Source organism: Chenopodium album, chromosome 6 (genome assembly GCF_948465745.1).
Source record: "Chenopodium album chromosome 6, dcCheAlbu1.1, whole genome shotgun sequence".
Lineage (NCBI taxonomy): Eukaryota > Viridiplantae > Streptophyta > Magnoliopsida > Caryophyllales > Amaranthaceae > Chenopodium > Chenopodium album.
The window spans coordinates 2,542,186-2,556,774 of record NC_137839.1 but is presented as its reverse complement, the minus strand read 5'-3'; the positions used below and the strand labels follow the sequence as shown (position 1 = coordinate 2,556,774).

Sequence of the window (14,589 nt, the reverse complement as noted above, 5' to 3'; positions counted from 1 at the left end):
TTCTATACATCTCCCTTTATAAAATCTCTAGTTGTTGAAGCCTTGAAGGTGGCAAAAATGGCGGGAGCTCGAGTTTCCATGGAAGTTGGAAAGGACGGTGTTGCCCTCGTTACTTTCTCAAATCCTCCCTTTAATGTCTTGGAAGTTTCAAGTTACATACTCCATCTCATTTTTTATTTTTTTATTCAAATATATATGTTGTAATTAATTTTAATAAAAAAACTGTATGAATTCTAAATGACTAATGATTTTTATTTGGTTGATTTTTACGTAGCATTTAGGAAGCTGAAAGAAATACACGATGAAGTTATAAGGAGAAATGATGTCAAAGCCATTGTAATAACTGGTAAGTAGTTATTTTACGAGGAAATCCAAATTACTCAACATGAGTAGTAACATTAGGGTTACTATTGTCTTTTCAATACTAACATTCAATTTTTTCTCTTTTCGTACACTCCTCTTCTACCTAAGTACTTAACCATGGCACTGCACGTTTGACCACTTCTTCACCACCATCTCTCCGACCAAACACATCACAACAACCACCACCATCATCACTCTTCGTCCATCTTTAAAAATTAAGCTCAATTGAGAGAACTTCAATGGAGGACATGGTCACCCCTTCCCTTTGGATTGGGGTTGACCATGCCCTTAATTTCACCCTTTATTTCGAGGGTTTTCGCTTTTTTTTTTTCAGATCAGATGTTGGTGGAGAAATCGGGGGAGGTGGGTGGAGATCGGGGAAGGTGAAGATGGGAAAGTTTGACTTTCGTTCCCCCATATCGTTGTGGGTTTGAGAAAGGATGAAGAAGAGGAGGTCGACAGGGAAAGGAAGCTCGGAGGTTGACGGGGAAAAAAAGATTAGCTTGAGAGATGGTGGTTGTGATGACGGGAAGGAAGAAGGAGGAAGAAGCAATTATTTACAATTGTGCCATTTGAGTTAAGGCTGAGCAAACTATTCGAAAAACCAAAAACATAGGGCTTGTTTGGCATTGTTGTGGTTTTCTGTTTTTTGTTTTTTAAAACCATATGATAATATCCTATAATAAATCAAAAATTAGTTAAACATATTAAAATCATAATAATTTTAAAAACTGACAACAGAAAACAGGAAAAACCTTTTTTCTTGTTTCCTATTTTCGGTTTTTTTTTTTTTTTTAAAAAGAGAAAACTAAAAACTTAAAATAATGCCAAACAAGCAACAAGTGGATTCGTAATAATTAATGTTCATTTTAATTTAATCTTTCTAAGCAACAATTCGATTCGTAATAATTAATGTTCATTTAATGTTCATTCGGAAGTAGGGGGATAGCTTTCCCCCCTTGTCCCCCTCTGGCTCTGCCTGTGAATGATATTATAATAACTACATTATTATGTTTAATTATCATTATTGGATATTTTATTGGGTACCCAATTACCGATTCAAAAAACCGGGTATATGAACTTATCGATTTGGGATATGTATATCACGCACTTTTATTAATTTTGGTTATTGGGTACCGAATCGTTAGTATTAACACTACGGGTACTCGTCCTATGCTCACCCCTAATTTGAATAACAAATTGTTAAAGGACCAACTCAACCAAAAGCTTAAGCTAATGGTTGAGGCCCAAAAATATGTTTTATACTCTATCACGCCCCTCACACAAAAGCTCGTTTGAGCTAGAAGTGTGGATGCAGCATGTGCCCTTCTCATACCCAACGCTTAATATTCCACTTGAAAGTGGAGGGTGGATGAGATTCGAACCCGTGACCTTTATGTCACGTAGACTTTGATACCATGTTAGAGGACCAACTCAATCAAAAGCTTAAGTTGATTGAGGCCCAAGAATATGTTTTATACTCTATCATAAATCTTGTCACTCAAAATGAGTAACCGAGGCTAGCCCTTATTTTACTCCATAATTAAGCTAAATTATTATTGTGTTGAAAATCTTTTTAAGGTGTACAAGATTTTGATTTAACTAATTAATCATGGAGTACATACATATTGCATGATCATATTAGTCATACACAGTGACCAAGCAGAAGCTTGATGGATAGTTGGTCGGAAACTATAATTATATTATGCAATTGCAACACTTTAATTTTCTTTTCATTCATTTTTTATAACTATAACACTTTCTTATTTGATAATGATCCACAACCTTTTTAATATTTGCCTTTCTAACCAAACACACTTAGGCCTCGCTCACTCCACCTTATTTTTGCTAAAGTGAAATTATTTTTTACTGAACTGAATTATTATAATTTCCGAACTGAAATTAATTTTGCTTAATTGAACTTTTTTTTTTTTTTTTTTTACTGATTATCTATTATATTTCTTCTTTTTGCTGAAATGAAATTAATTTTACTTAATTGAACTTATTTTTATTGAACAAGAATTATATTTATTTATTGAACTGAAATTATTTTTACAGAATATTATTTTTCTAAGGTGATCCATGAATTGAACATGGTTTTATACTACTAAATTATTATTTCTCTCTCATACTAACAATTAAATATATTCCCGCTATCTATACTTTGTATTAAAAAATTATCTTTTTGGTCCTCACCCTATAATTTTCCTAAACTTCATTCATCATTCATGTTAACCCTACTGTTGTGATTATTACGAAATAAAAGGAGCAATTATCACTCATTTTTCTCACTTTAGGTGCGAATGGAAAGTTTTCAAGTGGATTTGACCTTAAATTTATTAAGCTAGTGCAAGAGACAGGTAAGACTTAACATTGCTTACAATTTATTTTCATTTATATTAGCAATTTAGCATATTAGTTACGAAATTGACTATGATATATATTAATATATACATGGTACTTGGTTTAATATATAGGTGATTTATCTATATTGTCAAAAAGCTTTGCTACTCAATTGATCAACACAATCGAAGGTCTTTGCTCATAACCAACCTTATTTTCATTTTTAATTTTATTATTTATTTGTGGACGTATGGTGAATATAATTGTACTAATATATGTATACGTAATACTTACAATACTTGCGATGAAAACATTGATTTATTGATCAATCTCAGATTCACCAAAGCCGTTTGTTGCTGCCTTACAAGGTCTTGCTCATGGAAGTGGCTTAGAATTAGCTATGGTATGTATGTGCCTTTTTTTTTTTTAAATCTCGATTAATTATGATAGCTTTGGTTTGTATTTTTGACATAATTAGGGCAACTTTAATTTGTGTTAAAATTTATATTATCCTAATTAGTAATTACTAAAGGCCTATTATTGTAGTACAAAATTTTGACATTATCTTATAAAACTCAACTGTGTAGCGTTATTATCTTATAAAACTCAACTGTGTAGTTTTATGATATAACTAAGATTATTCATGACTTTCATTTATTGATCTAACTTATTACTTAGTTGTCTAAATGAATTTAAAATTAGGTAATTAGTTCATGGACTTTTATTTACCAACTTATTAGCTTTCTTCATGATTTTAATTAGGTTAGTTGATAGAGCGACTAAAGTGAAATAATAAACAAGAATTTAAAGAACAAAAATAAGTTAGAAAAAAAAAAAAAAAAAAAGATACAAAACACAAGTTTTTACGTGTTTCGGTCAATGTGACCTACTCCACGGACGGGGACGATCATCCAATCTCTTTAATGTTGTGACTATTACAAGATACATCAATTAGGACTTTAGGAGTAATACTTCGTTTATTCTTTGCTCCGTTGAATAGTCACTACCAAGAACTTCCCATGTTTCCTCTAAACTATCTAATTTCCGCGACATCTCCTCCCACCTTGCGGCTAGGTCCACAATCGTTTCTTCCATGGCTATTTCACGTAAAATTTTAAAAGTTAATTTCACCTCAAAGACAGAAAAAGAATTCACGAATAATTTGTATGTAGATAGTTAGTAAAGGTTTAAAGAGTATTTATAACAAAAGGAAAATAAAAATTGTTGTGTAATGGGGGAAAGTAAAAGAATTAAGAAAGTTTTTTTTTTTTGGGAAAAAAGAAAAAATGTCACTCCGTAAGAATTATCTCAATGGGAGGAAAATTTAAGAAATAAAATTACTTTTTTTATATATTGGTCAACCAATAAACAAATGATTTAGATTTAATATCCCCTATAAAAAATAAATTAGATTTAATACAAAATATTAAATACATGCAATTAAAAGGTTACCATGACTACAAATTTATTGTAGCGGGCATCCTTTAATTACATTATAGTAGCAAAGATAGCAGTTAACCTAAGTAAAATGTTTTAATATTACTCGTCATTTTATTGCAATCTCATTGTAAATATTTTTAAGCTCACCGCAACCATGATATGTATTCGTGTATGGTAATCCTTCACATACTAGTATTACTTATGATATAGAGTTTTGTTTAAAGGGATGTCATGCGCGAATTTCTGCTACAAAAGTACAATTTGTAATGCCAGAGCTACTCTTTGGACTAATTCCGGGTCTTGGAGGTAACCCATACTCATAAATACATTTGTTTTACAATCGAATTTCATACTCCTGCAATTATTTCATAAATACATTTTCAACATCTATATATATAGGGACGCAACGTCTTCCCAGGCTTATTGGTCTAATAAAGGCAACCGAAATGATATTAGTAAGTCTTATTTACTCTACAAACATATAAAATGCCATGCGTGCAAATTAACATATTTATATACTTTTATCAATTTTTTCAAGTTATCAAAACCAATAGCATCTGAGGAAGGAGTGGAGCTTGGCCTTGTTGATGCTGTTGTGCCTCCTCAAGATTTGTTAAAGGTATCGCGAATGTGGGCTTTGGACATTGCAGAGGGCCGCAAACCTTTGGTACGCTGCCTCCACATGACTGACAAGCTTGGTTCCCTCTCTGAAGTTCGCCAAATATTGATGGATGCAAGACAAAAGGCTACACAACAGACTGCTAGGAATATGCCTCAGTACCAAGCCTTCCTAGATGTTGTTGAGGAGGGTATTATACATGGAGGTTACACTGGGATCTTAAAGGTATTTGGACTTGCTTATTTCTATTGATTTCAATTGATTTTACGATAAAAAATGACTGCATATGACTTGAGATCGTTAATCTATTGCAGGAAGAAGAAGTTTTCAAAGAACTACTATTATCTGAAACTTCCAAAGGCTTACTGCATATGTTTTTGGCTCAAAATCTGACATCTAAGGTACTAATTTCTCACTGCTGGTAGCTCTTTCTTCACTGAAGTTTATTTTTAAGTCATGGTCTAGCTTATTGCTATATGCATTATAATAGATACCAGGGGTTCGTGATGCTGAACTGAAACCACGACGTATGAAGAAAGTTGCTGTTATTGGTGGAGGTTTAATGGGTTCGGGCATTGCAGCTACCCTACTGTTGAGCAATATACATATTGTTCTGAATGAATCTAATGCTGAATTCCTTTCCAAAGGAATACAATCCATCCATGGTAGTGTTTGGTGATCATATAGCTCTCAATTGGATTCAGAATTCGACTCTGCCTATTTCTATTACATGGCACATGCATATGAAAAGTTCCATCGAATCTAATACCAGTGATTGGACTGTGGCAGACAACATCAGAGGTTTAGTGACGAAAGGGAAGTTGGAAAATGAAAAGGCGGAGAAAGCACTTTCATTGCTCAAAGGAGAATTGGACTATACAGAATTTAGAGATGTTGATATGGTCATTGAGGTTAGTTGTGTCAAACTCTTTACATTCACAAGGCTGTCATTACTCTATACTAGATAATAGTATACTAAGTAAATGATTACATATCTTGCAACTTCTTAATGAAGCTTAGTTCGTGTAATATTGTAATCTCATGAACCTAGCATCAATTGCTAAGAGGGTTCAAAACTTCGCGATCTTTCAGGCTGCTGTCGAAGATGTTTCTCTGAAACAAACAATATTTAGTCAGCTTGAGAAAGCATGCCCTTCAAATTGTATTCTAGCTACAAACACATCGACTACTGACCTCAATATAATTGGAGAAAAGGCCATATCTCAGGAGCGCGTTGTTGGTGTGCATTTTTTCAGGTTTGTTTCATTCTTTTAACATTTCTTTTCAGCAGCAAGATGATTGTGCAGTTCAACTGATCTTCATCTTCTAATCTGAAAGTGCAGTCTGATTGACAGTCCTATGCACATGACGCCTTTACTAGAAATAGCGAGGACTAATAAGACATCAGCACAAGTTATTCATGACCTCATCGCATTTGCAAGAGCAATAAGAAAAGTGCCTATAGTAGTTGGTACCTGTACTGGATATGCGGTGAACAGAACCTTCTTCCCATACTTTCAGAGTGCTGATCTTTTGGCAAACTTGGGAGTTGACATTTTCAGGATCGACAGAGTTGTTACCGACTTTGGACTGCCTATGGGCCCTTTCCAGTAATCTTCTCCACCCTGTCACCGTGTTTGGCACCAAAACTTGTTAACTTTAGTCTTCAGTGAATCCATTTTGGCTTAAGCTATGGTGATTGAACACTTGTGTTATTTTTCAGGCTTCAGGATTTAACAGGATATGGAAATGCACTTGCAATAGCAAAGGAATTTCAGGCTGCCTTCCCTGATCACAGTTTCAGGTCACCGTTAGTTGAACTTCTAGTAAAAAATGGTCGAAATGGTAAGCAACAAATCACTAATTACCGTAGCTAAAAACTCTAAAAATTACTACAAGGCATTAGAGACTAGGTTATTATGTGACTATAGCATGCCTTAAAGGTTAAAGAACAATTTACTTCGTATATAACAGCAATTATTAGACTGGCATGACTCAGAGAATACATGGTGATAAGCTTACCAGAATAGACATTATGCATTTATGCTTGCTTGCTTAAACGTCTTCATCCCATAAGTGGGGTCGGCTACATGAATCAACATGAGGACTTCACAGGAGGTCACCCATCCTAGTACTACTCTCTTACTAAATTTATGACTTAATATGATAATAGGTAAAATAAATGGAAAAGGATACTACACATATGAGAAAGGGAGCAAGCCACAACCAGATCCCTTTGTGCTTTCCATCATTGAAGAATCTAGAAGAATGACAAATATTATTCCAAGTGAAAAGGTAAACATTGAGGTGACAAACTACAAGCAAACAGGAAACTCATACAAAAATTTTAGTAAATCTTTGTTCTTCTTTCTATATATGCAGCCTATATCTGTAACAGACCAAGACATATTGGGAATGATACTATTTCCAGTGGTAAATGAGGCTTGCCGCGTACTAGAAGACAGAGTTGTGGTTCGAGCATCTGATCTAGATGTAGCTTCTGTTCTTGGGATGAATTTTCCATCATATCGGTTGGTCTATCTATTAATTGATTCACCCTGAAGTCTTTTCTAGTTCATGAGAGTAGTGACACATTTTAAAGGTTAATTACTAACAATTAGTATGATTTTTTCAGGGGAGGTATTATTTTCTGGGCAGATGCTGTTGGACCAAACCACATATATAATAGTCTGCAGAAGTGGTCAAACCTTTATGGCAGTTTTTATAAACCATCACAGTTCTTGGAGAAAAGGGTTGCCAAAGGCTTGTTACTGGTTAGTGGTTAGAGCATTATCTTAATTCACTAATTACTTTCTGTAATCATGTCAACTATGTGTTGTGATATCATCATCGTCATCATCTCAACTTCTTCTAAAAATCATGAGAACTGATGCACAAACAATTGAGAAAAGTTTATCACTTTACTAAACATGGCAAGACTGTAAATAAAGCAACAACTTTTTATTTATAATAATGTCACTTGATAAACGAATTTTGTTTTGGCTCCCTCCAAACAATTTTGAAGAAAAACATATGTACATTCATCGTTAGAAAATAAAACAATAAAACGCATTGGATTAAGTTTTCCAAATTAACAAAAACATATCATAGAAGTAATAGTATTCTTGATCATTTGTGAATTGAATGAAAAGAAGACAAACCTTTCATTAATGACTATTTTTTTGTTGCAGAGTTCATCATCAGCTTCAAGATCACACTTGTAGATGGACAGTCAATGGATCTGCAACACCAATTAAACATAGAAAATGAATAAATTGTACAAGTCAACTTTCAAGTATTATTGTTTGGAACTTTGGACTAGTAGTACAGTAAATCAAAATCATGTATCAATAACAATTCTAAATAAATAAAATTTTAATTTCTCACTAATTTCAAATGGGATAGAACAATCAATAAAATTCTAATTTCTCACTAAAAGGTAATCTGAGTAGTTAGTTGTACATAATCAGAATCATAAATTCAGATTAAAATTAAAATTGCAGGTACAAGAATTAAAGGTTATAGCTTTTAATTAAGAGGAAGCAAATTAAAATTGCAGATAGAAACCCTTAATCTGAAATAGTAAGAGTTTAATTCCATTGAACTGGTGCAACTGAAAACTAAAACAACAAATTGAGAAAATACAGAAATTGAATAAAAGATGAGAATGGTAAGAGATGAAAACAATACAAAAAAAATTAAAAATTAAAAAAATTACATTTTAATTTTAATTTAGAGAAAACAAAGATCTGACCTCTGGTAGTCTGGTAAGAGTGTAAGACTAGCAGTGAACTAGTGATGTTGGGTGTTCAAAAGATTTTTTTCATTCCTCAACTGTCAATTCATCCAATTTAACCCAATTTATGTCAATCCTCAATTTTCATACCCAAAATAGTCAATCCTCAATTCCTCGTATTAATTCGGTTTGGGATTTTGCAAACCGCACCACACCTTATTATTATTAAGTCCAAACCAAATTACATAAGGACTTGTTCACATTTACTTCATTTCAGTTCATTTAAGTTTAGTTCAGCTCCTAATTTCTCTCTCATAAAATATTCAGTTCAGTTCAGCTCCAATCAGTTCACTTCAATTCAGTTCAATTCAATAAATGTGAACAGACCCTAAGTTTCCAAAAATAAAAACCAAATTGTACCACAATTTTTGGGGTCTAGTCATCTAGTGCCTGTTTTTGTCCTTATATATCGGAGTGGTAGGGCTGAAAATCAGAGTTGGATTATAATTTAGACAAGGGCCTATATTGTAGTATGGTTTTCGGTTTTTCAAATCGTAAAATTGAAACCAAAATGCAAAAACGCGATATTTTTATTTCTAAAATCGCACCAAATCATTTAAATTTTTTTTTTTTAAAAAAAAAGCCGAATTTAAGAGATGTTTTCCTAACTTTTTACCATATCACTCCAAAATAATACCCACTTTACTTAGGGCCTGTTCCGATTGACTGAACTCAGCTGAACTGAACTGAACTGAACTGAACTGAGTTGAGCTGAACTGAACTAAACTGAACTTATTAATTAGTGATTTTTAACTACGGATTAGTGATCTTTGATTATTTATTGATTATTTATTACTATACATATGTTGTATATACAAATGTACATATTATTATTAATAATAATAATATATTATTTTTATTATTATTATTATTAATTATTAATTATTGATTATTATTATTATTATTATTTATTGATTATTATTATTATTATTATTATTATTATTATTATTATTATTATTTATTGATGATTATTATTATTATTTATTGATTATTATTATTAGTATTATTATTTCAATTATTATTGTTATTATTATTATTTATTGATGATTATTATTATTATTATTTATTACTTATTGATTATTATTATTATTATTATTATTATTATTATTATTATTATTATTATTATTATTATTATTGTTAATATTATTATTATTGTTGTTGTTGTTGTTATTGTTGTCGTTGTAATAAGAGCTTAAAAGAATGAAATTTGGCTTTATATCATTAGCAATATCATTAGACGTAAATTAAGAGCTGAACTGAACTGAACTGAATTTCAACGGAAGAGAACAGGCCCTTAATATTACAAATGTACACACTAATTTTTTATAACACAATATTGAAAGGAATTTATATTATAATTGCACTTTTCATTTATTTAATTTTATATTATCCCAACTCTTTATCTATTTTTGAAAATAATATAGCCCCCAATAAGTTCACTAACTTTTAGCTAGACACTTTATGGAATTACTCGGTTAGTGTTATAAGGGTTACTCCGTTACGGACATAGAGCTTACTATGTTGTCAATGTTTTAGGGGTTCCTTGTTATTTCAAGTTACTAAAAAATTATAATAAGGGTTTACCATTTCTATATAATAGAGGTTGCTCCATTTTTTTACCAGTGACCATATGGTGTTGCTAGCATAAGTTCCACTATTTTCCTTTTTAAAAAAACTTCCTATATTGTATTTATTTTAATATTTTACTATGTGATATATATGTATCCCTGGTATACTCTAATTACTTTTTTTTAGAACACATTAAATACTATTAATAGTTTAAATTGCGGTTTAATTTGGTTTTAAACCGTATTAGTTTCACACCATTGTTGTCTAATTGTAATTTTAATTTTCACCAAAAATAAAAGAAATGATGTGGAAATTAAATTAAAGCTACTCTTTAACCAAAAAAAACTTGCAAAACCCAATCAGCTCCTCTAGTCCTCTTCCAGTCCCCTCTGTATGTATCTCCTCCTCAAAATAAACAATCTCCATTGTTAATATTGCTCATACCTTCATCAAATCAATAATTCAAAAAAAAAAAAAAAAAAAAAACAATCTTTTTACAAAAATGGAATCACCCACATCATCAAAAAGCTGGAGCATTTACGGAAGAAAAGAAATCAGCGCAAAATACGAAATCAAAGAGAGAATCGGCTCCGGCGCATACTCTGACGTATACCGCGCACTCCGTCGATCGGACGGCTGTACTGTCGCCTTGAAAGAGATCCATGATTATCAGAGCTCTTTTCGTGAAATCGAGGCCCTTCAAACCCTTCAAAACTGCCCCAACGTCGTCGTTTTACACGAGTATTTTTGGAGGGAAGATGAAGATGCTGTTCTTGTATTGGAGTATTTGAGGACTGATTTAGCTTCTGTTATTAAAGAGGGTAAGAAGAATTCGACGGCTGGGATTTCATCTGGGGAGATTAAGCGATGGATGGTTCAGATTTTACATGGGGTTGATGCTTGTCATCGGAATTCTATTGTTCATCGTGATCTTAAACCGGCTAATTTGTTGATTTCTGATGATGGGGTTTTGAAATTGGCTGATTTTGGTCAGGTAAATTTTTTTTATTTTTAAATGTTGTTTTAGATTGCAATTTGTGGGTATTTCTGATTTTGATTAGTAATGTGTATGAAATTTTAGTGTTTAGATTGAGAAGTTTGTTGAAATTTGGATTTTTATAGTATTTTTGTTGCTAATTATTTGAATTTTGGATGAGTTTTATACATGGGCAATTCTTGCTTTTAGATGTTTCTGTTTGAAATGTATAGGATTAGATTGCACTGTATGGATGTTTCGAATTTTGAATAGTGATATTAGATTGCATTGCATTGTGTGGATGTTTCGAGTTTTGATTAGTGATGTGCAGTGGCTATTATTATTTAGGTTCTTTTCGTTTCAATAAGGAAAGAAAACTAGGCGGACAACTTGAATTATCCTTTTGAGTGTAACTCAGGAACTGGTAAACAGTGAGAGTGAAACCCGGGAATACGAATATATGATGGAAACTACACTTTGTGTAGTGTTTTAATGGTTGTAGATGAGTGATCATTTGGGTCATCATACAAATTTATCAGCTCTATGTTGGGAATCTGATACCCTAATGTTTGGATGATTTTGGTATATTCTAAAAAGGATTTGAACTTTTGAGTTTGCTTTTGGCGCATTTCTGATTTTTGAGTTTGTTCTTGATAGTTATATTATTAAGCCTTTGAATTGGACATCTAATAACCTTATATATGGAAGGATTTTGCATTGAAATTAGGTGGTTTTGGAAAGTGAAATGTGTTTGTTAAGTAACGTTCTGGTTTTGTACTTAGTATTTGCAAGCATTTCTTATGATCATTATTATATTGTGAGATATTAAGAATAATTTATAGTTTTCATCGTTGATATGAGATGGATATCTGTTATGTGTATGTTTAAATGCCTTCAGATTTTGGATTAGTGGTACATAGTGCGAATCTGGTGTACACAGATTGTTCTGTTTTGTTCTGACAGTCTAACTTCTGCTCTGATTGATTGAATTTGATCAGCTGAGATTTGGAGAGTTCCCAGCATTGTAGTTCGGATATCTCTTGCTTTTCTTGGTTTGGCCTTTATGCTTGTGCATGAGATGTCATTTGGGTGCTAAGATCTAGTCTTGACTCTTGAATCTTGAAGATTTTTTTTTGGATTTTGATACTTTAATGAGTTGGTATTAGCTTGGCTAGTGAATTGTTAATTGTAGGTCCCTTTTAGCTTTAGGAATTTGAGTGGTTGTTTGGTAACATAGGAGTAGCTTACACCTCTCATTCTCTCAAGATATTGCAATTATAAAGTGAACTAGTTAACCAACCTCCCCAATTTTGTGGAAATTAGGACTTCTCTTGATGTGTTTTTGTTAACCACACATACGCCTGAGGTCTGAGGAAGCTGGATCTCCTGTATAATTTTTGTAAACTGAACGACCACTTTGTTCTCTGATTAATGTATGATGGATTCTCTGTTCCAAATATTCCAATATGGAGTATCAAGTTCCATTCCCTTTTACTCACCCCGAAAAAAATAAATTTGCAGATTACAGAAGGCTGATATTTTTCATATCATCTTGGATTGTAACATGAATCTGCCACTCATTGTGTTCCTTACTGTTGTATTCAGGCAAGAATCCTCCTAGAGCCAGGTTTTGTTGCATCTGCGGAAGACTTGCAATCGCAGCACGATGAGCGAGATGCTAGTGCTCAAGGTCACCCATCTACATTCCAACAGCCTGAAGTTATCATGAATGATTTAAGTGAGCAGGCTTGTGCTAATCAAGAGCAAGGTAATCCAAGCAGAGAAGACTTCTTCAGAAACTTAGTTATGCTAAAGGCAAAAGCTGCTGCTACAGATGACACAGACAAGGATTCAAACACCCTGGATGGAGATAATTCCTGTCTTGCCACTTGCACTATGAGTGAAATAGAAGATGATCTGCTCAAGGGCTCGAATACATATGAACCCGAGGCAGGTGAGGAGGACAATTATGGTCCTCTAACTTCATGTGTTGGGACTCGGTGGTTTAGAGCTCCAGAGTTGCTCTATGGTTCGATAAATTATGGAGTGGAGATTGACCTCTGGTCATTAGGGTGCATTTTTGCAGAGCTTTTCAGCTTAGAGCCCCTCTTTCCTGGAACCTCAGATATAGATCAGCTCTCTAGAATTTTTAATGTCTTGGGCAACTTAACGGAGGAGACCTTTCCTGGTTGTTCAAACCTTCCTGATTATAAAATGATTTCATTCAATAAAATAGAAAAACCCCTTGGGTTAGAAACGTGCTTGCCAAATCGTTCACCTGATGAAATCCTTATAGTTAAGAAGCTTCTGTGCTTTAATCCTGCCAGTAGAGCTACTGCAATGGAGCTGTTACAAGACAAGTACCTCACAGAGGATCCTCTTCCTGTTCCAATTTCCGAACTTAGAGTTCCATTGACTAGATGTTCCCCTGATGAGGATTCCCCTGGCGATTGGAATGACTTCAGGGAAACAGGTTCAGACTCAGATTTTGATGAATTTGGTGGCGTAAATGTGACCAAAACCGATGCTGGTTTCTCTGTTCGCTTTGATTGAGAAGAGTTGCAGATTTCAGGACCATGTATTCATTTAGAGTACATGTCCTTCAATTTTGAATTATGAGCAGCATCCTACATAATATTCTTGGATGTCATATTGACGTATTATGTCATCTATTGGCATTAGTCTTTAGAGTATGTTATTTTCTCTAATGACATGTGATGGCCTGTTTTCGTGATTGTATTCCTTGTATTCTTTTTCTGTATACTCTTAACTTATTGTTATTTAGCCGATTAAGGTGATGCAAATGGCAAAAATAATAAGTGAGCCAAGGCCTCTCTAAGTGTACACATTCCCAAACATTATTTCTGTACCTTCTTATTTGGATTTTTAACCAAATATTGTGGTACTATACTACTTGGTATTATACGAGATATATGAGCAGTACTTGTATAATACCAGTATACCACATAGTACTTGTGCTAGTATAATATACCAAGAAAAATCTACTGCTCATAATATATCTCGTATAATACCAAGTAGTACTTGTACAAGTTGTTTATACCCTTACCCCCACCCCACTCCCAAAGGTTTTGCGTGATAATCTAGGCCAAGTTTGATATGTGAAAGATTTCGATCTAATAGCCCAGTAGGACACCTACTCCTTATCGTAAAAGAAAGGAAAAAAAAATTGTGAAAAAAGAAACGGACTAAAATAAAAATAAAAGGTGGGGTTGGAATTCAGTGCAATAGAGTTTGTGTTTTTTGGAGGCAAAGAATTTTCCTAAAACAATGGAAGACTCAATGAATGGTGGAAAGAAAAAGTTTTAAGCGAGATTATTATACCCGAGCTAGGGTATACCGGTATAGTAGGTTCATCCATGAATATTTAGGATTATAATTAACTAGTTTTGTGCCCCATGCGATGCCCGGTTTTTTTTTATTGAATTTTAAGATAAACTTATAATCTATATATCAAATTTTAAA

The 14,589-nt window shown here is 33.0% G+C and overlaps 2 protein-coding genes and 1 long non-coding RNA gene across 4 annotated transcripts; 2 read left to right on the top strand and 1 right to left on the bottom strand.

The window, feature by feature from the left end:
* The first annotated feature begins 57 nt into the window (after positions 1–57).
* Positions 58–7,631, top strand: LOC145635559 (peroxisomal fatty acid beta-oxidation multifunctional protein AIM1-like). Its single transcript, XM_081686866.1, has 17 exons — positions 58–151; positions 275–346; positions 2,661–2,723; positions 2,841–2,897; positions 3,042–3,109; positions 4,371–4,452; positions 4,546–4,601; positions 4,685–4,990; positions 5,080–5,166; positions 5,256–5,430; positions 5,555–5,676; positions 5,858–6,021; positions 6,121–6,375; positions 6,489–6,610; positions 6,939–7,060; positions 7,148–7,296; positions 7,401–7,631. Exons 1-17 carry the CDS (start codon positions 58–60, stop codon positions 7,549–7,551), a joined length of 2,145 nt encoding a protein of 714 aa, XP_081542992.1. The 3' UTR covers positions 7,552–7,631.
* On the bottom strand, positions 5,643–8,818 carry LOC145635560 (uncharacterized). 2 transcript variants are annotated; one of them, XR_014113856.1, is made up of 6 exons: positions 8,520–8,818; positions 7,927–8,006; positions 6,788–7,025; positions 6,241–6,553; positions 5,960–6,158; positions 5,643–5,878 (listed from the first exon to the last, which is right to left on the bottom strand). It is a non-coding gene; the product is annotated as an uncharacterized LOC145635560 (long non-coding RNA). The 2 variants fall into 2 exon arrangements; XR_014113857.1 differs by lacking the exon at positions 6,788–7,025 and having other exon boundaries at positions 8,520–8,816.
* A 1,655-nt stretch (positions 8,819–10,473) lies between these two features.
* Positions 10,474–13,886, top strand: LOC145635558 (cyclin-dependent kinase F-1-like). Its single transcript, XM_081686865.1, has 2 exons — positions 10,474–11,124; positions 12,712–13,886. Exons 1-2 carry the CDS (start codon positions 10,633–10,635, stop codon positions 13,657–13,659), a joined length of 1,440 nt encoding a protein of 479 aa, XP_081542991.1. The 5' UTR covers positions 10,474–10,632; the 3' UTR covers positions 13,660–13,886.
* The last annotated feature ends 703 nt before the right edge of the window (positions 13,887–14,589 follow it).